At 36.2% G+C, this 23042-nt stretch overlaps 1 protein-coding gene across 11 annotated transcripts in view; it reads right to left on the reverse strand.

The window, feature by feature from the left end:
- The window catches only part of ROBO2 (roundabout guidance receptor 2), a 1381003-nt gene that overhangs the window by 57818 nt on the left and 1300143 nt on the right, over positions 1–23042 (reverse strand). For 4 of the 11 annotated variants that reach the window (XM_082246200.1, XM_082246194.1, XM_082246201.1 and 1 more), the window contains exons 17-21: positions 20979–21161; positions 16432–16458; positions 15848–15916; positions 10304–10346; positions 5514–5641 (exon numbers count right to left, since the gene is read on the reverse strand). In XM_082246200.1, the coding sequence (XP_082102326.1) occupies positions 5514–5641; positions 10304–10346; positions 15848–15916; positions 16432–16458; positions 20979–21161 (450 nt within the window). The remainder of the gene's footprint in view (positions 1–5513; positions 5642–10303; positions 10347–15847; positions 15917–16431; positions 16459–20978; positions 21162–23042) is intronic. The other 7 variants (XM_082246202.1, XM_082246199.1, XM_082246195.1 and 4 more) reach the window with 2 other exon arrangements.

Consider the following 23042-nt stretch of genomic DNA (forward strand, 5'->3'; position numbering starts at 1 on the left):
TAGATAGATAGATAGATAGATAGATAGATAGATAGATAGATAGATAGATAGATAGATAGATAGATAGATAGATAGATAGATAGATAGATAGATAGATAGATAGATAGATAGATAGATAGATAGATAGATAGATAGATAGATAGATAGATAGATAGATAGATAGATAGATAGATAGATAGATAGATAGATAGATAGATAGATAGATAGATAGATAGATAGATAGATAGATAGATAGATAGATAGATAGATAGATAGATAGATAGATAGATAGATAGATAGATAGATAGATAGATAGATAGATAGATAGATAGATAGATAGATAGATAGATAGATAGATAGATAGATAGTGCAAATACATAAATGCAATGACCAGTAGGTCAAGACAGTATTTCCCATAGTGTTTTGAGTCAGCCATTGCCATATAACTATTTAAATATCAAGTAGTCAACGTCTAAAAATTACCCATTATTTCTATTTTGAAATGATTCACTGCATACAATTCAAAGGGAGTTTTGCATGAAAAGGACTTCCATGTACTATATCGAGTAGTCAAGTCAAGTTATTTTTAATTTCATATGTTGATTTACCAATCCTAATATGGTTCAAAAGACTTCTACATGGGTACTGGGCATGGGTGGGGGTTTCAAGCCATCAAAGACTGTATTAAAGCAAAGGTAAAGGAAATTTCACTTATTTGCTGCTCTTTGAGGGAGATTTACTTAAACTGGTGCAAACAAAATCTGGTGCAGCTGTGTATAGTAACCAATCAGCTTCTAGGTGTTTATGTCAAAGCTTAATTGAACAAGCTTAAGGGCTCTTTCACACACTCCGTCCGTTGGACGGAGTCCGTTTTTCTCAGCGGGGGATCGAGCCGCCGATCCCCCGCTGAGCAGCAGGAGGACAGCTGTGTCTCCGCGCTGTGTGCGGAGACACAGCTGACAGTTCCCCATGCATCTCTATGGGGGAAATCGGATGTCAACGGACCGTCAGTCCGTTCTCACCCGATACCATCTGATCCGATCCGCTGGACGGATGGAAAATATGGTTTCCATCCGTCCAGATTTGACGGATCGGATCGGGTCGGATGTCAGCGGACATGTCTCCGCTGACATCCGATGCCCCATAGGAATGCATGGGGGGACCGTTCAGATCCGCCAAAAAAACGGACAGGCGGATCTGAAAGGTCCGCCTGTGTGAAAGGGCTCTAAGTAAAAAGCTGATTGTTTAGTATGCATATCTGCACCTGATTCTATGTGCACCCATTTTAGTAAATCTCCCCCTATAATTGGCATACTTGGGATGTCGTCAACAGCCTGATTTATTATATGTTACTTTGTGGTTTGAGGTTCTTGAGTACCCCCCAGTTGTTAGTACAACCACTTAGTTGCCATTCCTAGCTTGACCATGCATCCAGATTAGTATAATTCTATTGCACACACATTATGGAAGCTTTAGAAAGATTTGTCTTTTTACCTCCAAGCTAGTTGGAATAGCATCTTATGTATATGGCAAGCTGTGATACAACTAAATTCGACTCAACTACACTACTCTAGATTAATAAACTGGCTGTAGATCTTGTCAAGTTAGAAAATTGCCATATTCTCCATAAAGACTGGATCTTAGTATGTCTTTTGCATAAACTGATATTTGAGGTAGAACACAATCAGTATAATCAGTATAATTAAAAACAAAACAGAGGGTATACCGACCTTGTGCAGAATCATTGACCTTTATTATTAAAATGCTTTTAAAATGCTTTTAAATACTGTGAACTTGAAAAACAGCATGTAAAATACAGCATTCATCCAGGTATAGATCCTCATGATTCACTGGATACAAATGATCAACTGTAGGACATGAAAAGTAACCCTCTGTCACTGGCTCAATTGTAAATAATGCTGATGGGTTTCAAGGACCAAGTCCCCTTGCTCAGAGCTCAGAGATTTAATAAAGGTTCTGCACAAAGCCAGTGTACTCTTTGTTTTTACTTCTTAAAAAGGACTGAAGATTTTCCTATTCTGGAGAGAGCTGCAAGGCCAAGAAACACTAATGTCTAACTGTAGTCCTATTGGAGTATGTAGGGAAAAAAAAGTATATTCTTGAGCTCTGGCTGGGAGAATATATATATATATATATATATATATATATATATATATATATATATATATATATATATATATATATATATATATATGTGTTATTTCTTCTGACAGTGTTCAGTATTCCAATTCAGGAATGAGATACAGTATATACCATATCGTACAATATGATATCATAATATATATATATATAATAATAATATATATATATATATATATATATATATATATATATATATATATATATATATATATTACAGAATATATATGATACAGACCATATGTACAGTATATATATATATATATATATATATATATATATATATATATTACAGTGTATGTATACAGTATATATACGGTTTATATATATATATATATATATATATATATATATATATATATATATATACACATATACAGTATTGAGAAAGAAAATATACATACATGTTTTCTAACGTATTGCAGTCGCCACAGAAGTACATTTGACACATTTATATGTAGTAAGAGCTTATTTGTTAATTGGGTTTTCTTTCCTGACTTTAATAACAGTTATTAGATGTAGATTAAAATTAACTAGCTTTTTTTATTGAATCCAAAATGTTAAATGTTATTTAAATCATCTGAAATATTTTGTCTAATTTGTTAAAATATTTCTTGTATGATAGTGGTTTTAATCATGTACTAATTTAATGAATATTACACTTGTTACATCATCAATTTGTAGAGCTATAGAAAAATTAGATTAGGTTGCACTCTGCTGTGCTGATCAATAGAGACTTCTGATTTCCGGGGATTTAGAATAGGATAGATCAGGACCACAAGCTGCTATAGAACTAATTCACATTGATCACTGAAACTGATTCTGGCCACAAAAAGACATTCAACACATTCAAAGCTGCATACTGTGTTCAGTATGGCTTTTAGTAACAAAGCACAAGTACTCAGCTATATTAAATTCTCTCTTTACAAAAAAATACATCTGTCTAACTAGCTAGTAAAGGGCACACAAATATTCATTGGATATGTGGTATATATTCCAAATTAGCTCTTTTCAGCACCCTCAGACTTGCAGTTTCTCAAGTGATACATAGCACTGGCAGGTTTAAGATGCACAGTACTAGTGCTTGTGAAACTCTAAATAACACTTGTAAATTGAATTCAGCTATTAAAAAAATAGGTATCTTTTAATGCTGTAAAGTTATAAATAAGGCTATATACAAAATACCTTTGCTTCCAATATATGTGCAGACTTTTTGCACGATTCATTTGATCAAATGTATCATGCTGTGGGGTGTGATTGACTGGAAATAGTCTTCTGACAGACAACTGACTGTACAAAGAAAACATATACCTTTAAAAGTAGTTAATGGGTGGTGCTGCTGTATGCTGTGTTCCTTAATACTGGCATACTTGTTTGTGAAGTAAATTAATTTGTGGGGTGCCATGGGGGCATGCTTTGAGAAAAGAAACCAGGGCATAAGGCTGGATTAACAAAGCTTTAAAACAAAGAAAGTAATCCTTATTTTAGTTATGTGACTGTAAATTTGATTGAAGTTTAATGAAAAAAAACACTTTAAAAAAAGAAGTATACCTATCCTGGTGTGTTAGCTTGTGAATTGAACCTATTATCTCTTTGGGGGTCATTGGTTTCTGTTTCTGGGCATGTTAAATATGGAACTTGTTAAGCTTGATTTTCATTGTGCTAAAGGGAACTCAGCACATACATTAGCACTGTCATACTTAACAAAAAGATGTTGCACAGTATTAGTCTATGTACCCAAATGGACCAGAAAAAATGAATACATGGAAATGTCATTTTTAGCTACAGTATCCATTCAGGTTTTCAACCAGATCAAAGAATGAGATTGGTCAGTATGTACCTTGTGTTTTTTTGCTTCGGTCTTTATAATTCAACAATCAAAATCAATAATAAAAAAAAAAAAATCAGAATGGTTATAAAGATGGTTCTCATTACATAGCACTATGGTCTGTCATATGTACCCAGACAGGTTTAAAAAAGTGGAGTTCATTTATTATACAGTCAGAAAGATGAATTTATGCCACCAATCTGAACCAATCAGTTTCTATCGCTTTTTCTAAATTTTGTTGATTTTAGGTAGGTCTAATTTTGGTTTAAATCATACAGTTTGCAATAGCTAGCTTGATCTTTAGTATAACACAAAATTTCTAATGTCATATATAAGGCTTTGGGGTTACACTAGGCCAGGCATGTCCAAAGTTCGGCCCGTGGGCCAAATGCGGCCCCCGGGCTGCTTTAATACGGCCCCACAGGTAATTTGGAAAAATATATTGGCATCATTCATGAATTTTTTTGCTGCCATCATTAATCATCATCGGTGGGTTCATATAGCGCTTATATGTGGTTAAACCTTGTGTGACTGATTAGGGAGCACGAATGCTCCGGATTGAGATGAATATATTGTAAAATCTCAGTTAACGTCAGTTGGTCTAAATCAGTTATCAATATATTTGAACACAACATGTATACTTGGTGTTATGTTCCTGTTCATATTTTTTTTTAACTTAAAAGTTGACAGACAACCTTTATTACCAATAATATGTAATGTACTTTACAATGTTCCTGACATATATTTCAGCTTTCTGGATTTTATTTTGATAGATAGATATGAAAGGCAGAGCGATTTAACATCCGTTTAGATTTGTCATCCATGTAATGAAAGGAAAAGTATGCCGTTTGCAATAAACTTTGCATAAAATAGTTAGTTTGTATTTAAATTTGAATGGTCCAAAGAATGTCAGGTAAAATGGTCGGCCCTCACGCAGGTTCACTTCATGAAATCTGGCCCTCTTTGAAAAAAGTTTGGACACCCCTGCACTAGGCCAAAAGCTGAAGGCTGTGTCATGCTAGCCTTTCCTACATCCAAAAACAAAACACATACAAAAGTAAGGCACTGTTGTCTTGATGGCATATACAAAGATACATTTTTGGCATCATGCCTTACTGTATACGGTGTTTTGAGCAAATATTTTTTATGAACTTGTTTCAACGTTTTTACCTAGAGACCCTACCGGTAAAACATTATCTGTTAGAGGCTGACAATGCTAAGCCGCTGCCTCACAATTGGTAGCAGCGTTGTCAGCCTCCTTTATTTTTCCACTGAGCTGCCCAGTGGGCCAAATAAAGAGCTTGCATTGATTTGCTTAGAGCCAAGTTTGGAAAAAAAAACAAGCAGTCCACCCTTGCAGTACGGGTGCAGTCCAACTGCAAGGGAGAATTTTCAAATGACTTGCAGTTGGTCTTTAAGACTGTACAGTATACAGTAAAACATGATGCTAGACATACTGATATCATTTAACACTTTTTTAGGTTTACATACACTTTAAGTGTGATTATAACTGTAATAACTTAAAACAAAGACAGAAAATACCAACCTGCACAGCCAAAATTTACTAGATCATTTGGTCCATTGTTACTGTTGTTCACTGGCATACTGGATGCTGGCCAGGAGTCAGCAAGCCAAGGGTAGCTGGGGTCACTGGCATTTAAAAGTCCTGGACGGCTGGAGGGAAAATAATTGGTATTTATCAGCAGATTTCTGCATCTGTATAAAATATATATTAATAATATGCAAATCACTTCAGTGCAATCATCAGTGGCTTCTCCGATGAATCTGAATGAAATATATTGCCTGGGAAATGGAGTAAGCTATCAGTGAGGGAGGAACCTAACACAGGGTTCAGTGATAAATGAACACCTCAAGGGAGCAATTGCTCACAATGACTTCTCTGAAACAGTCATTTCCAGGACTTTAAGCTACTTTTTTCTTCACCTTTCACATTTCAAATATGTGTCTGTCATCCACAAGCTGATCTTTTCTTCCTCTGCTTTGTAGTTTAGGACAAGCCTGTCTGGAATTAAACTACTGTAAAATGTATTTAATCTTCTTCCATTCCTTCATTAAACTCTGGGTTTCCATGGAGATACAATGCTGAAGCAGCTGTTATTGGCTATGCCTAGGGCCCCAGAAAGTGTAGCCATTTCAGCTATTGTGCTGTCTGCTAAAATGGAAAGTCCCTGCAGACTCAATCTGGCCATACACAAACCAATCTGTCCAGAGCTGGACATGGCCACATGTGTGAGACCAAATGTTGAGAAGCATGGCGTGATTATTTATTGGCATCACTACAGAGAGCCATTGTTAGGCACCATTGTTAAGCTTCACTACAGGATTTTTAGGCCACAGCATTTTTTGTTTTTCTTTTCTTGTCTGACATACTTGACTAATGTGCTGATCATTCCAGTCCACAGAGATATCTGGACAAATTAGCCCAGAAGTCTGGGCATGGACTTTTCTATTGATGTGAACGTGCCCATACACAGACTTGTAGTCTGAACAATCAACAATATCAATAGGTCCAGGCTGGAGCTACAACATTGAGCAATCCTTGTGTAACTGGGTAATTTAGAGTGCATTCTAACTCCTGTACAACTAAGTATGGCATTGTGAAAGCTTTGGAAATGTTATTAATTGGACTGCCTATAGTTTCTGATCTCCCTTTTGCAATACACATCACAGAGTTGGGAAGGTCTTGTGGCCAAAGGTGTGTGGGGCCGTGATCTCATCTTTGAAGATTTTCCACTACGAAATTTTGATTCGCTGTCCAAGTAGGTTAATGCTATTTTGTTTTGATTTTTTTTTGTTTTTTTTTACATTGAGCCTGCAAATGTAAATTTGTCTTTGTGAAAAAACATAAAATGAGTGCAAAGGATGAGAGTGGCACCAGTTTGTAACCAGTCCTATATAAGTTTATCACTCTTGGTAAAAAATCAGAAGGTAATTCCAGCATGTTTCAAAGGTTCACAACTGAATCTCAAGAGAGCAAAAAGAAAAGATAGCATAAGTCAATATATATATATAAAGAGTAATTGTGAGCTCCAGAAATGCATTATTATCGCCTTCTGATGTTTTATTGAGAATTACACATTTTATTAAGAATTACATTGCTCTCATCCTTTACACTCCTTTTTTGGACTACTCTGGGGACCCATGGGTTTGTTAAAGAGCTAAAGCTCATACTTACCCTTGGGTCTGTTGGTCCATCAACACTTTGTGAAAAACCTAACACTGGTCCAAATGCCCAGTGCTGTCGAAGGATGGAGGATAGATCATCCAGGGAAAGAATAAAAACTGAAGCCAGCAACACCTCTACCTACAAACAGTATTTCATTCCTACTGTGTACATGGTAAAATCAAGCTGATGCTGAACTATGTGTATGTGTGTTTGCTGAATTGTTTAACTCAATAAACATTTACCTCTCTGTCTTAAGAATTGTAGAGGGAGGGGGGTAAATGGGCAATATTTATAAGAGCAGATAAGTAGGATAAACCCTCCATTCCTAGCCATTTATCTATTAGATACAGAAAGAAAGGGGCAGCAAACCTTGTAGTAAGTTGTTATAAATTGCATTTCAATAGTCCTCCTATGACTATTCTTTTTAGCTCCCAAAGAAGGGATGACCACATCCAAACCTGTATATATATTTTTTTTTTAATTTGTAACTAGACAGCTATAGAGACGACTCATCTTATGATAGACCTGGTCGGCTTCTATACAAACATATATACAGCCTGTGCAAATCATCTATTTTTGTTAAGTTCATCAACACCTCCTATGGTTGCTTCAGCAACCTAAACTCCTAGACAAACAACATACAGTATCTCACAAAAGTGAGTGAACCCCTCACATTTTTGTAAATATTTTATTATATCTTTTCATGTGACAACACTGAAGAAATGACACTTTGCTACAATATAAAGTAGTGAGTGTGCAGATTGTAGAACAGTGTAAATTTGCTGTCCTCTCAAAATAACTCAACACACAGCCATTAATGTCTAAACTGCTAGCAACAAAAGTGAGTACAATTCTAAGCGAATATGTCCAAATTGGGCCCAAAGTGTCAATATTTTGTGTGGCCACCATAATTTTCCAGCACTGCCTTAATGCTCTTGGGCATGGAGTTCACCAGAGCGTCGCAGGTTACCACTGGGGTCCTTTTCCACTCCTCCATGATGACATCACGGAGCTGGTAGATGTTAGAGAACTTGCACTCCTCCACCTTTGGTTTGAGGATGCCAAACAGATGCTCAATAGGGTTTAGGTCAGGAGACATGCTTGGCCAGTCAATCACCTTTACCCACAGCTTCTTTAGCAAGGCAGTCATCTTGGAGGTATGTTCTGGGTTGTTATCATGTTGGAATACTGTCCTGTGGCCCAGTCTCTAAAGGGAGTGGATCTTGCTCTGCTTCAGTGTGTCACAGAACACGTTGGCTTTCATGGTTCCCTCAATTAACTGTAGCTCCCCAGTGATGGCAGCGCTCATGCAGCCTCAGACCATGACTTTCTCACCACCATGCTTGACTGTAGGCAAGATGCACTTGTCTTTGTATTCCTCAGCTGGTTGCTGCCACATCATCTGAACCAAATAATTTTGTCTGTACAGGACATGGTTCCAGTAATACATGTCCTTAGTCTGCTGGTCTTCAGCAAACTGTTTACAGGCTTTCTTGTGCATCATCTTTAGAAGAGGCTTTCTTCTGGGACAACAGCCATGCAGACCAATTTGATGCAGTGTGCGGCGTTTGGTCTGAGCACTGACAGGCTGACCCCCCACCCCTTCAACCTCTGCAGCAATGCTGACAGCACTTATACGTCTATTTCCCAAAGACAACCTCTGGATATGACGCTGGGCACGTGCATTCAGCTTCTTTGGTCGACCATGGGGAGGCCTGTTCTGAGTGGAACCTGTCCTGTTAAACCGCTGTACGGTCATGGTCACCGAGCTGCAGCTCAGTTTCAGTGTCTTGACAATCTTCTTATAGCCTAGGCCAACTTTATGTAGAGCAACAATTCTTTTTTTTTTCAGATCCTCAGAGAGTTCTTTGCCATGAGGTGCCATGTTGAACTTCCAGTGACCAGAATGAGAGAGTGAGAGTGATAACACCAAATTGAACACACCCGCTTCCCATTCACTCCAGAGACCTTTTAACAATAACGAGTCACTTGACACCGGGGAGGGAAAATGGCTAATTGGGCCCAATTTGGATATTTTTACTTAAGGGTGTTCTCACTTTTGTTGCCAGCCATTTAGACATTAATGGCTGTGTGTTGAGTTATTTTGAGGGGACAGCAAATTTACACTGTTATACAAGCTGTGCACTCACTACTTTACATTGTAGCAAAGTGTAATTTCTTCAGTGTTGTCACATGAAAAGATATAATAAAATATTTACAAAAATGTGAGGGGTGTACTCACTTTTGTGAGATACTATATATAGTAATGTAGTATTGTCATTGTTGAAAAAGCAATAAGTCTTTTTTGTTGCTTTTAAACTATATTAGGCCTTTTCTTTTTCCACTCATCATATGATATTTCCATGCATTAGCATAATAGCTGAAAAAAATATTTTAGTCGCATCCCTGTAAATGAAAAGTAGGAATAATAATAATTGCATTTTTTTTTCAATAAAACCTCTTTTACAATCCCAAAGAGAACCCTGTGTTTCCTAGGCAACTGCAATAAAATGAAGACACTTTTCTTGAAACATCACAAGCTATCATTAGGCCTAATCTCTTTTTGCTAAAATATTGATTAAATAAGAGATTGCGAGTTATAACGAAGATCTAATTGCAATCTCCATATTGGCAATAGGAATGTAAATGAGGATATATGGGGGCACTATCAGGTTTTATCAGTTTCAACTGAGTAGCCAAAGTAGGGGAATCCAGTCCTATCAATCCATGGCCAATACATCATTCATGAATCATTTATTCTGTGATCGATTATGTGTTATTGCTTACTGGCGGCAATTTACAATGAGCCAATAAGCAGCCTTAAACAACAGCAACTTCATTTGCTAATATCTACTTAATGTAATAAACATTCCCCTTGCAAATGAACACATCACTTGCAATGCATAATACTCATTTATTTATTTTCCTAGACTTCAGGGAGATACAATGCAAAGCATCTGTGTCACTTTCTGCTGAAGTGTAGCCAAACATATGAGATCATTAGAGGCAGAGGAATTGGCCTGCAATATCCAGTGCAGGTCACCTGTTTTCTAAACGGTAGCCGTAAGCATTATGGCCTGCAGGCAGAAAAATAAAGAAAAAAGAAATAAGATTAGAAGGCTACTTTGTGGTGTTCCAACTCAACTTACCTTCCGTTACTCATTAATCCTCCATCTCCTCTTTGGAATGTTACTGTGTATTAAAAAAATAGAAGAAATGTCAACTAAGGTGATATTTCATTACTAAGCCTTTACAAAATTAGAAGTTTATCGTTTGCTTATATGTTTTTTCATTATATAGTTGAATATCTACATTTTTCTCTTTCTAGTAAGGTTTAATGTGGATCTATTCTCAAGTGTTATCTTAAAGTGAACTCATCTGGATTGAAAAGTGGTTCCTGCTATTGCCACTTTTGTCCAGAAGAGCCTCTGTGCCCATCTCAGTTTACTTTCACTCTACTATGTTATTTTAACCTGCGGCATATACTCTGTGCAGATGTAGTGCAAAGTCCCTGTCTAATAAGAATGCCCTGCTTCTCAATAAGGCACTGGGATAGTGTTTGGATGAAGCTCAGTGCTTCTAGTTGGCAGGGTTTATGCCACAAGTTGAAGTCTTTATAGTAAATTAAAATCTTCAATCAGAATGCAGGCTTCGTTTTAAGTACAAGTCGTGTTCAGTTGGATAAATAAAGTAATAGAAGGGAAGAAATACTTTACTTCCTGATTTATCTACCTCTGGGGTAAATCATCCATTCTGAACGGGGAACCTTGCCTTCAACAAACATCGCATGACCATGTGCCAAAGTCTACAGGCATGTGGTCAGCACTATAGGAAACCTAAAATAGAATTTTCGCTAGGGGATGTACTATAGGTATTTCAACCATTCGGTTATATTTTATTAATCCATCATAGTAGGAACATTTAACAAATCTTATCTCCTTGTTTTAGCATCAGATGGACTACAGTGGTGACAAATCTTAAATACTTGCCTGCATGAATTACTTTACTTACAGGGACTTTTCTGTGCGTGCTATTTATCAGAGTAAAAATTGAAAATTTTTAAATGTTGTAGGGACCACAAAAGCACTGACTAGTGAAAAGGTTTGGGGAAGGGAACAAAGGTCATTATCTATATCTGTAGCAATGAACAACGTACAGTAAATATGTTACTGGAAGAGATGTGAAAAAGGTGAACTCACAGAGCTATACTCCTAATTATAATGTTCTGCCTTGTGCAAGCCTGGTAATAAATATTCTCAGGGCATCCTCATACATAAATCTATTGTGTTTATTCTGTGATACTTTCTTTTGTGAAGATTGTGAAGTTTACTAATATTCATTACAGTCTTCAGTTATTTCACATTGCATTTCATTACATCACGTACTATATGTAAAATAGCTGGCCAATAATATTTGCACATCTCCCATCTTAACTCTTCATTTAATGCAAAATAAATACTTCAATGTGAAACATGAACAAATAGGTTTCAAATCCATATTAATAGCAATAAATGAGATCAATGCCAATGCTTTTTAAAGTTTGCAATTACTAAGGGGTAAAACTATAAGTTAAGTCCCAATCCCATTAAAGAGGCACATTGCTAGAAAATATATGAAAGAAGGCTGTAGCCTCATCAGCATGCCTCTGTGATAATATATACTAATATGTAAATGTGGGGTGCTTTAGTACAGTAATACAGGTAATGCAACTTCAATGCACTGTGTCTTACAGTGTATAAAGAAGTAGGAGCAGACATAATTGCCTTGGTGCAGGTCTTATAGATGGACAACCTTGGAGACCTGGCTAGGGGTAAAAAAAAAGCACATTCCATCTAGTTCCCTCTCAGTTAGGCAAAAAAAGCTTGGCACAGAGAGGACCTCCTTCAGTTATTCATATACTTGTTTGGGAAATCAGATAATGGTACGCTAGGTAGCCCCTAGGCTAATGTTTGAAAAAGATAACAGTAATTTAAGTATTACATCTTAATGTACAGCTGAAAAAATGCATGTGCAAAATCAGTCATTGTATAACATATGTCAGAAAATTGTATATACAGTAGTATAGTACAGTGGTCCTCATCTCCGGTCCTCGGGGCCCACTAACAGGCCAGGTTTTAAGTATTACCTTGGGGAGATGCAGACTAGAATACTGCAATCACTGAGCAGCAAATGAGATCACCTGTGATGTAATTTAGTTATCTTGAAAACCCGGCCTGTTAGTGGGCCCCGAGGACCAGGGTTGAGGACCACTGGTATAGTAGATGTCTGAAGATATTGTACAATACATTCTGTAAAATTATGGACAATCTGAAGTTTAGGACTTAATAATATATCCTGGCTTTAGCTTTATGTTGAATAATCAAAGTGTACAAAAAGGAATACAATATTGCTGACTGGCTATGCTTCAAGGCAAGTAGCACAAGCAAATTCAATAAGAAAGTGAAAAATGCATAGACATGTAGCAAAGTAGAGTAAACTATAGCAACCAATCAGAAGTCAACTCCTAATACAGCTGACAACAGCAATCTGACATCTGACTGGTATCTATGGTCTTCTTCAACAATATTGTTCTTCACAAGTTCTTACTGAATAAGCCAGACATTGTTTAAAAGGACATTACAATGTACAAAAGGATAAATGCAGTTTTCCCCTTCATGGACAATGCAGTCAGACATTTTGTGGGCCAGGCCAATGACTCAGAAAATGAAGGGGTTGATTTACTAAAGGCAAATATATTGTGCACTGCAAGTGCACTTGTCCCAGAGCTTAGTAAATGAGGTAAAGCTTCACTTTGCAAAGAATACTGAATCACATGCAAGGAAAATAACAAGAAACAGCATTTTTGCTTGCACATGATTGGATGATAGAAATCAGCAGAGCTTTCCATCATTTTAGAGCTTCCCCTCAGCTCAAGAGCAACTGCACTCTCAGTGCACAGTATACCTGCCTTCAATATATCAACCTCTAAGCCTATCAATTCATTTCAGGAACTAGCTCCAGTTGCACTGAAGTCAAGAATAGTTATTATATTGATTTTTAAACCCACAAAATTGCTGGCTACAAAGTAAATGGGCAACTGTCATTCTTGTTTTACTGTGAACGCAGCCATTTTGAATTCCAAGCTAGTGACATTGTTGTGGCAAAAACACAAAATGGCTGCCAGACCCATATGAAGTGACAGGTGCATGCAAAGTTCCAGAATTGTGAATACAGAAAGGTATAACATACAATACAGTGAGGATATCCACACAACACGTGCCACGGAGGTAGAGACAATTTAGGGTTTACAGTACAAGAGTTCCATGCAGGTGCATTAATAAAAAACAAAGGAAGAGGCCTAGAAGTATATGTGGAATGTGAAGAACAAACCAGGCTTTGCCTTTCAGCTGATATTATCATGTCAGCAATACAGCTAATCTAAGCGGAATGTGGATAGGTTTTTTTTTTTTTTTAAATTAAAATGCAAGACATTCTTGTAATAAACCTTAAAAAGAAGATTAAAAAATGTAATAATGAAATCCAGATAGTTGCTGACTGAATGAGCACTGCAAGCAAAACATGGTAACCAGTCAGTATTTAATCAATATAGGGTAGGCCTGTCAGGATTCATTGCAATTAAAATATGCATTCTTGCTTGACAGTGCCTTCCTGTTATCATAAAGCTCTGCTATCCTAGTTATTCATATTCTTCTCTAAGCTTCTGGGCTCAGTTAATGGACTACAGCACAATTTGTTGCTTCTGATCACAAAGGGCATTCTTGACTGCACAGCGTCATTGACTCTAATATTACAAAATTACATTTTTTAACTTATATATTTGTTAGGCAAAGCAATTCAAACTGCATAAGGGCATTCATAAAAATAATTTTCCTATCGGCCTTTGTCTGTTCTTCCTTAATAAAATGCTACAGCAACGAATCCATAGCAATTAGCATAGAATGTAATACAGAGTGATAAATGAGATTGGCTCATGTAGGGGTACCATACCTTAGTTGAAAGAACCCTAATGGACTGAGACTGTTTGAAGCAGTCTCTAAAAGTGTACATGATGCCCCTAGCAAGCAGTCACCTTTTTCCTATACAGTAATCTGCTAGGAACATATGACAAAAAATGCATGCTAGGCTCATCACAGACAATTTTTGCTTCAGAAAGATTCAATCATAAGGCTAAGGATTTGTTGAACAGCCAACGTTTAGCTTTCATGCAAACTACAATCTTTACATACAGCACATTAAAATAACCTATCAATTCTTTTAACATTCTTTTATGTTATTTTCTGAGATTTGTAATCAGCTTGTTCTTCTTCTTGTTCTCACATTTTATCATTGTAAGTGAAGTCTTAAATTGCCTTCCCAGAATTTTTAATTTCTATATTATAATTATGGAAATTTATGGTTATGGGGAGATGGTCAAAAAAGAACCAAAAAATGTCAAGAAAAGCTCCCTAATGCATTAAACATTCATATATTGTCTTGCAACCTTTATATATATATATATATATATATATATATATATATATATATATATAAACCTTTCCATTTTTTTTTTGTTAATTTACCTAGAAATTAAGTTTTCATTTAAAGATTTGTCATTCTTTCAGACATGTCCTCTGCATGACATCGTAGAAAGCATGAACTATATCTCCCAACTATATTCTGGCTTCATATAAACCTCTAAATGTTAGACTGTATATGTTTTAGGCCCCGTTCACACTGGGGCGATCCGACTTGCCGGGGCGACCTCATAGGTCGCGGCGCGCTGCTCGCACCGTGACCTCAGAGCAGCATTGAAGTCTATGCAGGTCGCTCCGGGTCGCCCCAAAGAAGCTCCGGACCCTTTTTCTAAGTCGGAGCGACTTGTGTCGCTCCTATTAGAACGGGTCCATAGCTTCTCTATGGCGAGCGACCTACGGCTACCTGTCAGGCGACCAGGTCGCCTGACAGGTCGCCCCAGTGTGAACGGGGACTTATAATCCAGCGGTTCTAGATTTAGTACATTTAGCTACAGGAGCATATACAAATTACTTTGACTAACAAATCTTTAAATTATAAATAAGTCCTTGTTTATTTAATCTTGAAAGATGGTGATTATCAAATACCTCCTGTCTTAAAAGAAAGATTTTTTAAAAGTCCCCTGCTTAAAAATAATAAATAAAATAAATACATAAATAAATATATAAATACATAAATAAAATAAAAAGTAGTGGACCTTCAAAGGGTTCTTCACCGCCCATCCCTCTGGTTACCAGGAAAGCCCATGACCATGAAGTAAAGGGTTTCATGGTGACTTTCTCAACTGCATGACTACCCAGATCTTCCTGGTTCGGAGTAGAAAAGCCTTCCTGAAATCTGGCATTGGGTTCATTTAGTGAAACTGAGAAGAACCATGAACCAGAAGTAATTTCATGCACCCTTGATTTGCTTGATTTTGCCAAAGATATCAGCAAGTGACTGGGAAGGATGCATTAGGGGATCTTAGGATCCTCTGTTTCTGAGTACACCATTGCTCACAGCAGAGCCAGGGCGTGGTGCAGGACACTTGGAAGGCACACTACATATATTAAAATAATTATTTTTGAAACCTGGGTTTAGTTTTACAATGATATAAAATAGTCATGAGTGGGTTATAATTACTATAAATCCGGCGCCTTTAAATGTATAAGGTTTTTGTTCATTATATCAAATGAGTATACCTGCTTTGTGCCAGCTCCCCTTCTTTGTGCCAAGTGCAACTTTGTGGTGCATGCCTGTATCTGGGGAATCTGGGAGCAGAGGATGTAGAGAAAAAGGACATTTTGCCCATTTTGTATGAGAAAAAGTTAACTTGGAATAATCTATGTTGCAGTGTAAATGGTGCAAAGGATGTATCTAGAGCATAATTGGTGAAGTAATGGTTTTAAGCTATATATATTCTTCTTGGAATAAATATTTCCCTGCGTGCTGAGTTGTACTCATCATTTAAGCAGGCCAAATGATGTATTCATCTCTCAGAAATAAATATAACCCATTAGAAACTATTTTTCTTGAAGGATGATGAGTGAGAACTTATGTAAAGATTATAATGAGCAAGCCTGAGGCATTTCTGGAAGAGACAGACTATTATGGATAAGAAAATCTAAGGCTATTTAAAGGCAGCAAAGCAATAATTAGCGGCCGGATTCTAATTGAAAATGAGAGGTATCAATTATGCTGATGTGACTTAATTATATTTAATTCTGAGAGCTAATGCTTTCAATGATATGGTGGTGAAGAAGTAACACAGACTAATGGACAGTACCTGCAGGGGTAAAGGTGAAGGACTGAACTGCAAAACAAGAAAGTAAGACACCTTAAGTTACTAATGAAGATTTAGGACAGTAAAATGACATTTTGGAGATTAGAATGGTGAATGCACTGTTTCTTGAGATGGCAAATGACTTGTTTTGAAGCAGTAGCCATTCAGCAGCCAATGGATATTGAGAACAAGTGACACATTAGAAATATCCAGCCAATGAAAAGATGAGCTGAAAACCCTTATTTGCTCACAAAATTTTGTTTTTGAGTTCATGGAACAATTTCATGGGATGTGCTTACATGATTTAACCCACAGTAACCTGAATGCCAGTGATACAACAGGAAATGAATGTAAACATTGGGTTGACTGGTATTCATTTTATAGCACTCAATAATAATATTTCATAATCACATTGTGCTTTGTGAAGATAATGTGCTAAAATATGTTCCATATGATTAGTGCAATAAAATAATTTGTATACTGTATCGGTGGTTTTGACATGATATAACTGTGTACGTTATGAACAGAAATGGAGAAAAGTGAGAAATAGTACTTTTTAAACATAACATTTGTGAAAGAATTTCAAGGAACTTCTAGGAACCTATTTTGAAAAGTAGACTATAATTCCAAAAAGATTGAACCTAATTTAGTCTCAAAAATTTGGATAACAACAGAACTGAATTGTAGATATCTTGTGGTTCTTGTGAGTCTTTGCATTTGTTTTCAAATCAATTCCTGTATTCTATTTTCTTTTATTTATCCTTTTGCATTACTTAGTACATTGCATTGTGTGTGTACTTTGGTATGCTTCTTGTTGCATTATATTGCTAAATATCTTCAGCGTGTATTTTTGTTCAGGTCTTATCCTACTATGGATCTTTTTGATTCCCTAGTGGACTTTCTTTACTTACATTTACTGCTGTATGTATTTCCCTATATGATATTGGGACCTGTTATTATAAATGAGATTTTACCAGACTAAAAGTGAGATTTACCCAGATTATGTTTTAGTTTTTTCTTAGAGACTGGGTTTTCCATTTTACTTGCAAGCAGCAATGAAAGAAACACATTTTTAATATAAAACATAGCGTTTTGCTATCTAAAGCTTTTAGGATTTTCTTGTTTTTTTTATTGTTTTTACCTTAATGTTGTATATGGAGACCTGGCTAGCATACTCCAAATTGTATAATCAATATAGTTGCTGTCAAATGGCTCAGTTTCTACTGCTCACTGAGGCTCATGCATTTGAAAGTTGGATGACAGTAAAAGAAGGGGGTTATTAGCATTGATAGGGGCAGGGTATAAATGGAAATTGAGGCCCAATGTTCAGCCAATATCTAGGATCCAAAGGACTTTACATGAATCAAAGAGAAGACCATAAGGTGCCTGCACTTCTGTAGTGTGGGCTCTTTTTAGACAAGGTTAGGTTCACTTTAAGAAGCCACAATGACTAGATAATAAAAGTTAAGTGAAGATGAAACATTAAGAGGTTGGTTACCAGATACCGGGATTTGTCCCTTTTTTGTTGAATGGGTAAAATACAGCTGAGATTATTGCGTGATATTTTGCCATTTGTAGAATATAAGGATTATGCTGTCTACTGGAATCATCATTTTAAAATTGGATGTTGCATCCTGCCAAATTATAGTGAGAGTATGCCCTCTGTTCATGTCAGTGAGATCAAAATTACTAAAAGGTAAATAGAAATAGAAACTTCACTTTCAAAGAGCAAAAAATCCCTTCACAAGGAATCCTAACAGCCACTCAATATCTGTAAACTCTTTTAATCTTCTGTGCAGCCTGAAAGGTGTTCCCCATAATATATCGATTTTTTTGTTCTGGAAAGCCTGACAGCATTTTCTATGCTTGTTATTGTTCCTCTGTATTACAACACCACTAGAGCTATTTCTATCTATCTATCTAGCTATCTATCTATCTGTCTGTCTGTCTGTCTGTCTGTCTGTCTGTCTGTCTGTCTGTCTGTCTGTCTGTCTGTCTGTCTGTCTGTCTGTCTGTCTGTCTGTCTGTCTGTCTGTCTGTCTATCTGTCTATCTATCTATCTATCTATCTATCTATCTATCTATCTATCTATCTATCTATCTATCTATCTATCTATCTATCTATCTATCTATCTATCTATCTATCTATCTATCTATCTATCTATCTATCTATCTATCTATCTATCTATCTATCTATCTATCTATCTATCTATCTATCTATCTATCTATCTATCTATCTATCTATCTATCTATCTATCTATCTATCTATCTATCTATCTATCTATCTATCTATCTATCTATCTATCTATCTATCTATCTATCTATCTATCTATCTATCTATCTATCTATCTATCTATCTATCTATCTATCTATCTATCTATCTATCTATCTATCTATCTATCTATCTATCTATCTATCTATCTATCTATCTATCTATCTATCTATCTATCTATCTATCTATCTATCTATCTATCTATCTATCTATCTATCTATCTATCTATCTATCTATCTATCTATCTATCTATCTATCTATCTATCTATCTATCTATCTATCTATCTATCTATCTATCTATCTATCTATCTATCTATCTACCTGTCTGTCTGTCTGTCTGTCTGTCTGTCTGTCTGTCTGTCTGTCTGTCTGTCTGTCTGTCTGTCTGTCTGTCTATCTATCTATCTATCTATCTATCTATCTATCTATCTATCTATCTATCTATCTATCTATCTATCTATCTATCTATCATATCAATCTAATTTTTCTATGTAGTCACTATGTTCCAACAAGCAGCTAGAATGAGATCTTTGTAAGAAATGAAAAGGTTGTCAAATCTCATGATTCTCACATTTCCACTAATTCTTCATTCCACTAACAAATTGTAACAACACTCCTCTGACCCTCTTTTCCATATTTGCTTCTATCTGCTCTGGCTTTGTTTTTCAGGATCTCCATAATTCCATACATTAATATTCACCGACTGGTGAGTTCAAACATCTGACATGACTCCCGTCTCCAGAGAAATGGAGCCACAATATAAGAAGTTGGATCAGCCTTTGAAGTACTATTGGTTTGATCTAACATCTTATCCATTTGATCTTTTGCACTGCAAAGATCTATCAGCTTTCTAGGTCTTGAAATACCATGAAACATATAAAGCTAGAGCAGCTGAGGACCGCAGGAATTGTTTTGGTCTGTATATACTTCCTTAAGTGAAACAGAGGTCAAAATGTAAGAGCCCTACTTTGAAACACTATGCTAAAGATTTAGTTAAGAATTCGTTTTTTCAATGAGATGAGAAATTCTTACAGCGGGCTATGCCATTGGCAGAAAAGAGGTGCAACAGGGGCCCACATCTGACCCATACTCAAGAAATCTTGTTTTTTCCCATTGGTCGAGGCATTATAATGATGAGACTCTCAAATTTGTGTTTATTATACTGAAGAAGCAGTTATATTTATGGAAAGTGTTAGTAGTTTAATAGTTTTGTTATCTAGCCTGTGGTTGAACAATCAAAACTGTGAGTTGACTGCCTGCTGGGGCAACACCCTGACTTCTCCTATTATTTTATAAATTGGTCACAGAAAAGCAAAATATTATGGAATAGTAAATAATATTCCCCTTATATTTTTCAAAACATGACAGAAAATAGATATATGACAGCCTTCATTGACTGTTAACCTCCACATTCACAAGTATCAAACCTACAAAGGTTGACGCCCAGCAAATTTTTCCAGCAGAGACAGACATCTATAGGTCAAAAAATTCTCCTGTTCATACAATCCAAGATTCTAAATGGGCACATCTTGGCATGCTCAGAGATGTAACTGTCTTTGGGTCTGTGCCTGCGGAAGTGTTATGAGTGTACAACAATCTCTATTTCTGATAGAGGTCAAATGAGGTATTATAGCGCTCAATGTACTGAGCACCTATCTACATGGGCTTGCCACATATGTAAATAATTAGACATTAACATGCCAATGCAAAGAGCAGCTATCATGTGCGTATTGCACAAGCATGTGGTAGCCAATTAGATTTCCTCTTTCCTCTGTCCTGAGCTGGAAGAACAATGGTAGTTAAATGTGGATAAGTACCTGTGGCTTACTGCACTGTTTGCATTATATTTTGTTTTACTAGGTAATCCTAAATGAAATTGTGATTTATGTAATAGATGTTTCTTTCATTTTTGCAAAGATTTCTCACCATTATAGCCAGTAGCTAGGCATATGGAACACACTTTTCCAATAATATGGTAACATGCATGAGCAAATTGATTAGATTTCCAAATCACATGAACTGATTTAAATTTAACATATAAATCACAACATCAATAGTTGAAGATGTTAATTTCTGCTATAAACATTTAAAATCATATAAAGTCAGTCTGAGCTCGGCTGCATTATTGTGTATGTGGAGTTCCCTGGTATTGACTCAATAATGCACAATGTTGAGATATTACTCTGCATTTAGCAATATGCTTACACAACTGTCAATGATAACCCTGAATAGCAATTTAGGGTTTTATAGTGCAAAATAATTCCGATTGCATGTCTTACCGGCGTAATTGCTGAGTCCCTTTCTTTTCTTTCTGCGCCAGTAGAGCCATATGCTGAATCCCATGAGAATTACCCAGCAGGCACCACCAATTCCTGCTATGAAGGCAGGTTGCTTTACAACATCTGTGATCTGCTCTGTGATGCTGTTGTTGTTTTCTGTGATGACAACTTCATTACGGTTCCCTGTGATATCATTGTAAAATAGTTACTAACACAGCAAAACATACCTGAGCAACATAATGCTTTTTCATCTTTTATGTATCAGAGAATAGGGAAATGATAGCATTTGAGGCTGGCAGGCTTAAACAACAAAAAAAAACACCATACTGACCAAATAAATACAGGTAGGTTGGGACCGACTATGTTGAAAACTGCAATGTGCATTGGGGACAACTTACTGTGTACTCAAGTTTTATCCACTAGGAAAATAATGAGGCAGAATGGAAAACCTTGTATCATGACTATGTCTGTAAAAATATTTATTCATATTGCGCTTCTCTAGATTTTTTTTTAAAATGGCATATATTTTCATTTTCAAAATATAAGACAACACAAAGTCTAGAAAAGAGTTCCGTGTATAGATGTGCCTAAAACATTTGGCACCAGAACATTAGTAAGTGCAACAAAATTTCAATAAAACACGATTCTGTAGATTGCAAGCAAGAAAGTCAGCACATCTAGATCTGTAAGATCTAAAATATGTAAAGCTAAGGTTGTAATCAATGGTCATCTAAAGGATAACAAGCTACATAAAAAATGCCACAGAAAGGGAACAAGGGTGGCAGGCTTGATGGAAAGGAACTGGAAAATTTCAAAAAGCTGAGGTTTCTGGCTTTTTTTAGATTCCCATGCTTATGAGCTTTAGGGACAGGTGGTCTTCCCAAGAAACTAGCTGTAAAGATGCCCAAGATCAAAATAATATCCAAGAGTAAAAACAAAGCAAAGCAATTCCGTGTGCTCCATTCATTTTGTTTTTACCATTCATGGGGAATGAACAATCACACATGAAGCCAGTGCATACAAGGCCGTAAAACCTAGTGCATTAATGACTTGGTATAGCCATTTCATGTTTGCAGGACAGAGCCTTTTTTAGCACACCCAAACCCCTACCACCTCTCGTTGGGCTCAAAACAGGAAGTACATTTTCATCACTGGGGCATATTTATAATAAAGCAATGAATGTGACATTCACCAAACATTCACTGCTGGTGAATTGATGACTGTAATTTTAAAAAGATGATTAACAGATTCACTTGCCATGAATGATTGGCAAACATCATATTCACTGTTTTATAAATATACCACTTTGTCTTTAGGGTTCTTTCTAGTACATGTACTTGTCTATTGAGAAACTTTCCACTATAGATGTTTTCTTAATGTGTATGTAAACCCTAACAAATCCTAAAATACCTTTTTTGCTCCCATTTGGTCTGCTAAATAAATCATTAAAACGGGTTTGTTATACTGTTGATTTTGCCCGTCATTTTGTGAGCTGTGCTCTCTGCCCATGAGTAGTTATGAAGATGAGAAGGGAGGAGGACATGAGGAGAGGTCTGTGTTCTTTGAAATCTATCAGAGATGCAGTATACAGGGCTGACACCATATGCTTAGAAATTCAGAGATTTTTTGTAAAGAGGAAAGTAGAGGCACACTACATTTCTGCCATATCAGCAGTTATTTTCCTGTACTAGCAGTTTGTTTAACCACTTACCCACTGGGCACTTATACCCCTTCCTAACCAGGCCAATTTTCAGCTTTCAGTGCTCTCACATTTTGAATGACAATTACTCAGTCATGCAACAATGTACCCATATGACATTTTGTCCTTTTTTCACACAAATAGAGCTTTATTTTGGTGGTTCTTAATCATCACTGGGTTTTTTTTGTGCTATAAATGAAAAAAGACCAAACATTTTGTAGAAAAATGCATTTTTCTTTGTTTCAGTTATAAAGTTTAGCAAATTAGTAACTTCTCTTTATAACTGTTGGCCAAAAGTTATACTGCTACATATCTTGGGTAAAAATAGCCCAAATAAGTTATATTATTTGGTCTTTTGTGAAGGT

The sequence above is a fragment of the Pelophylax lessonae genome (assembly GCF_965119305.1).
Source record: "Pelophylax lessonae genome assembly, chromosome: 2".
Classification (NCBI taxonomy): Eukaryota; Metazoa; Chordata; class Amphibia; order Anura; family Ranidae; genus Pelophylax; species Pelophylax lessonae.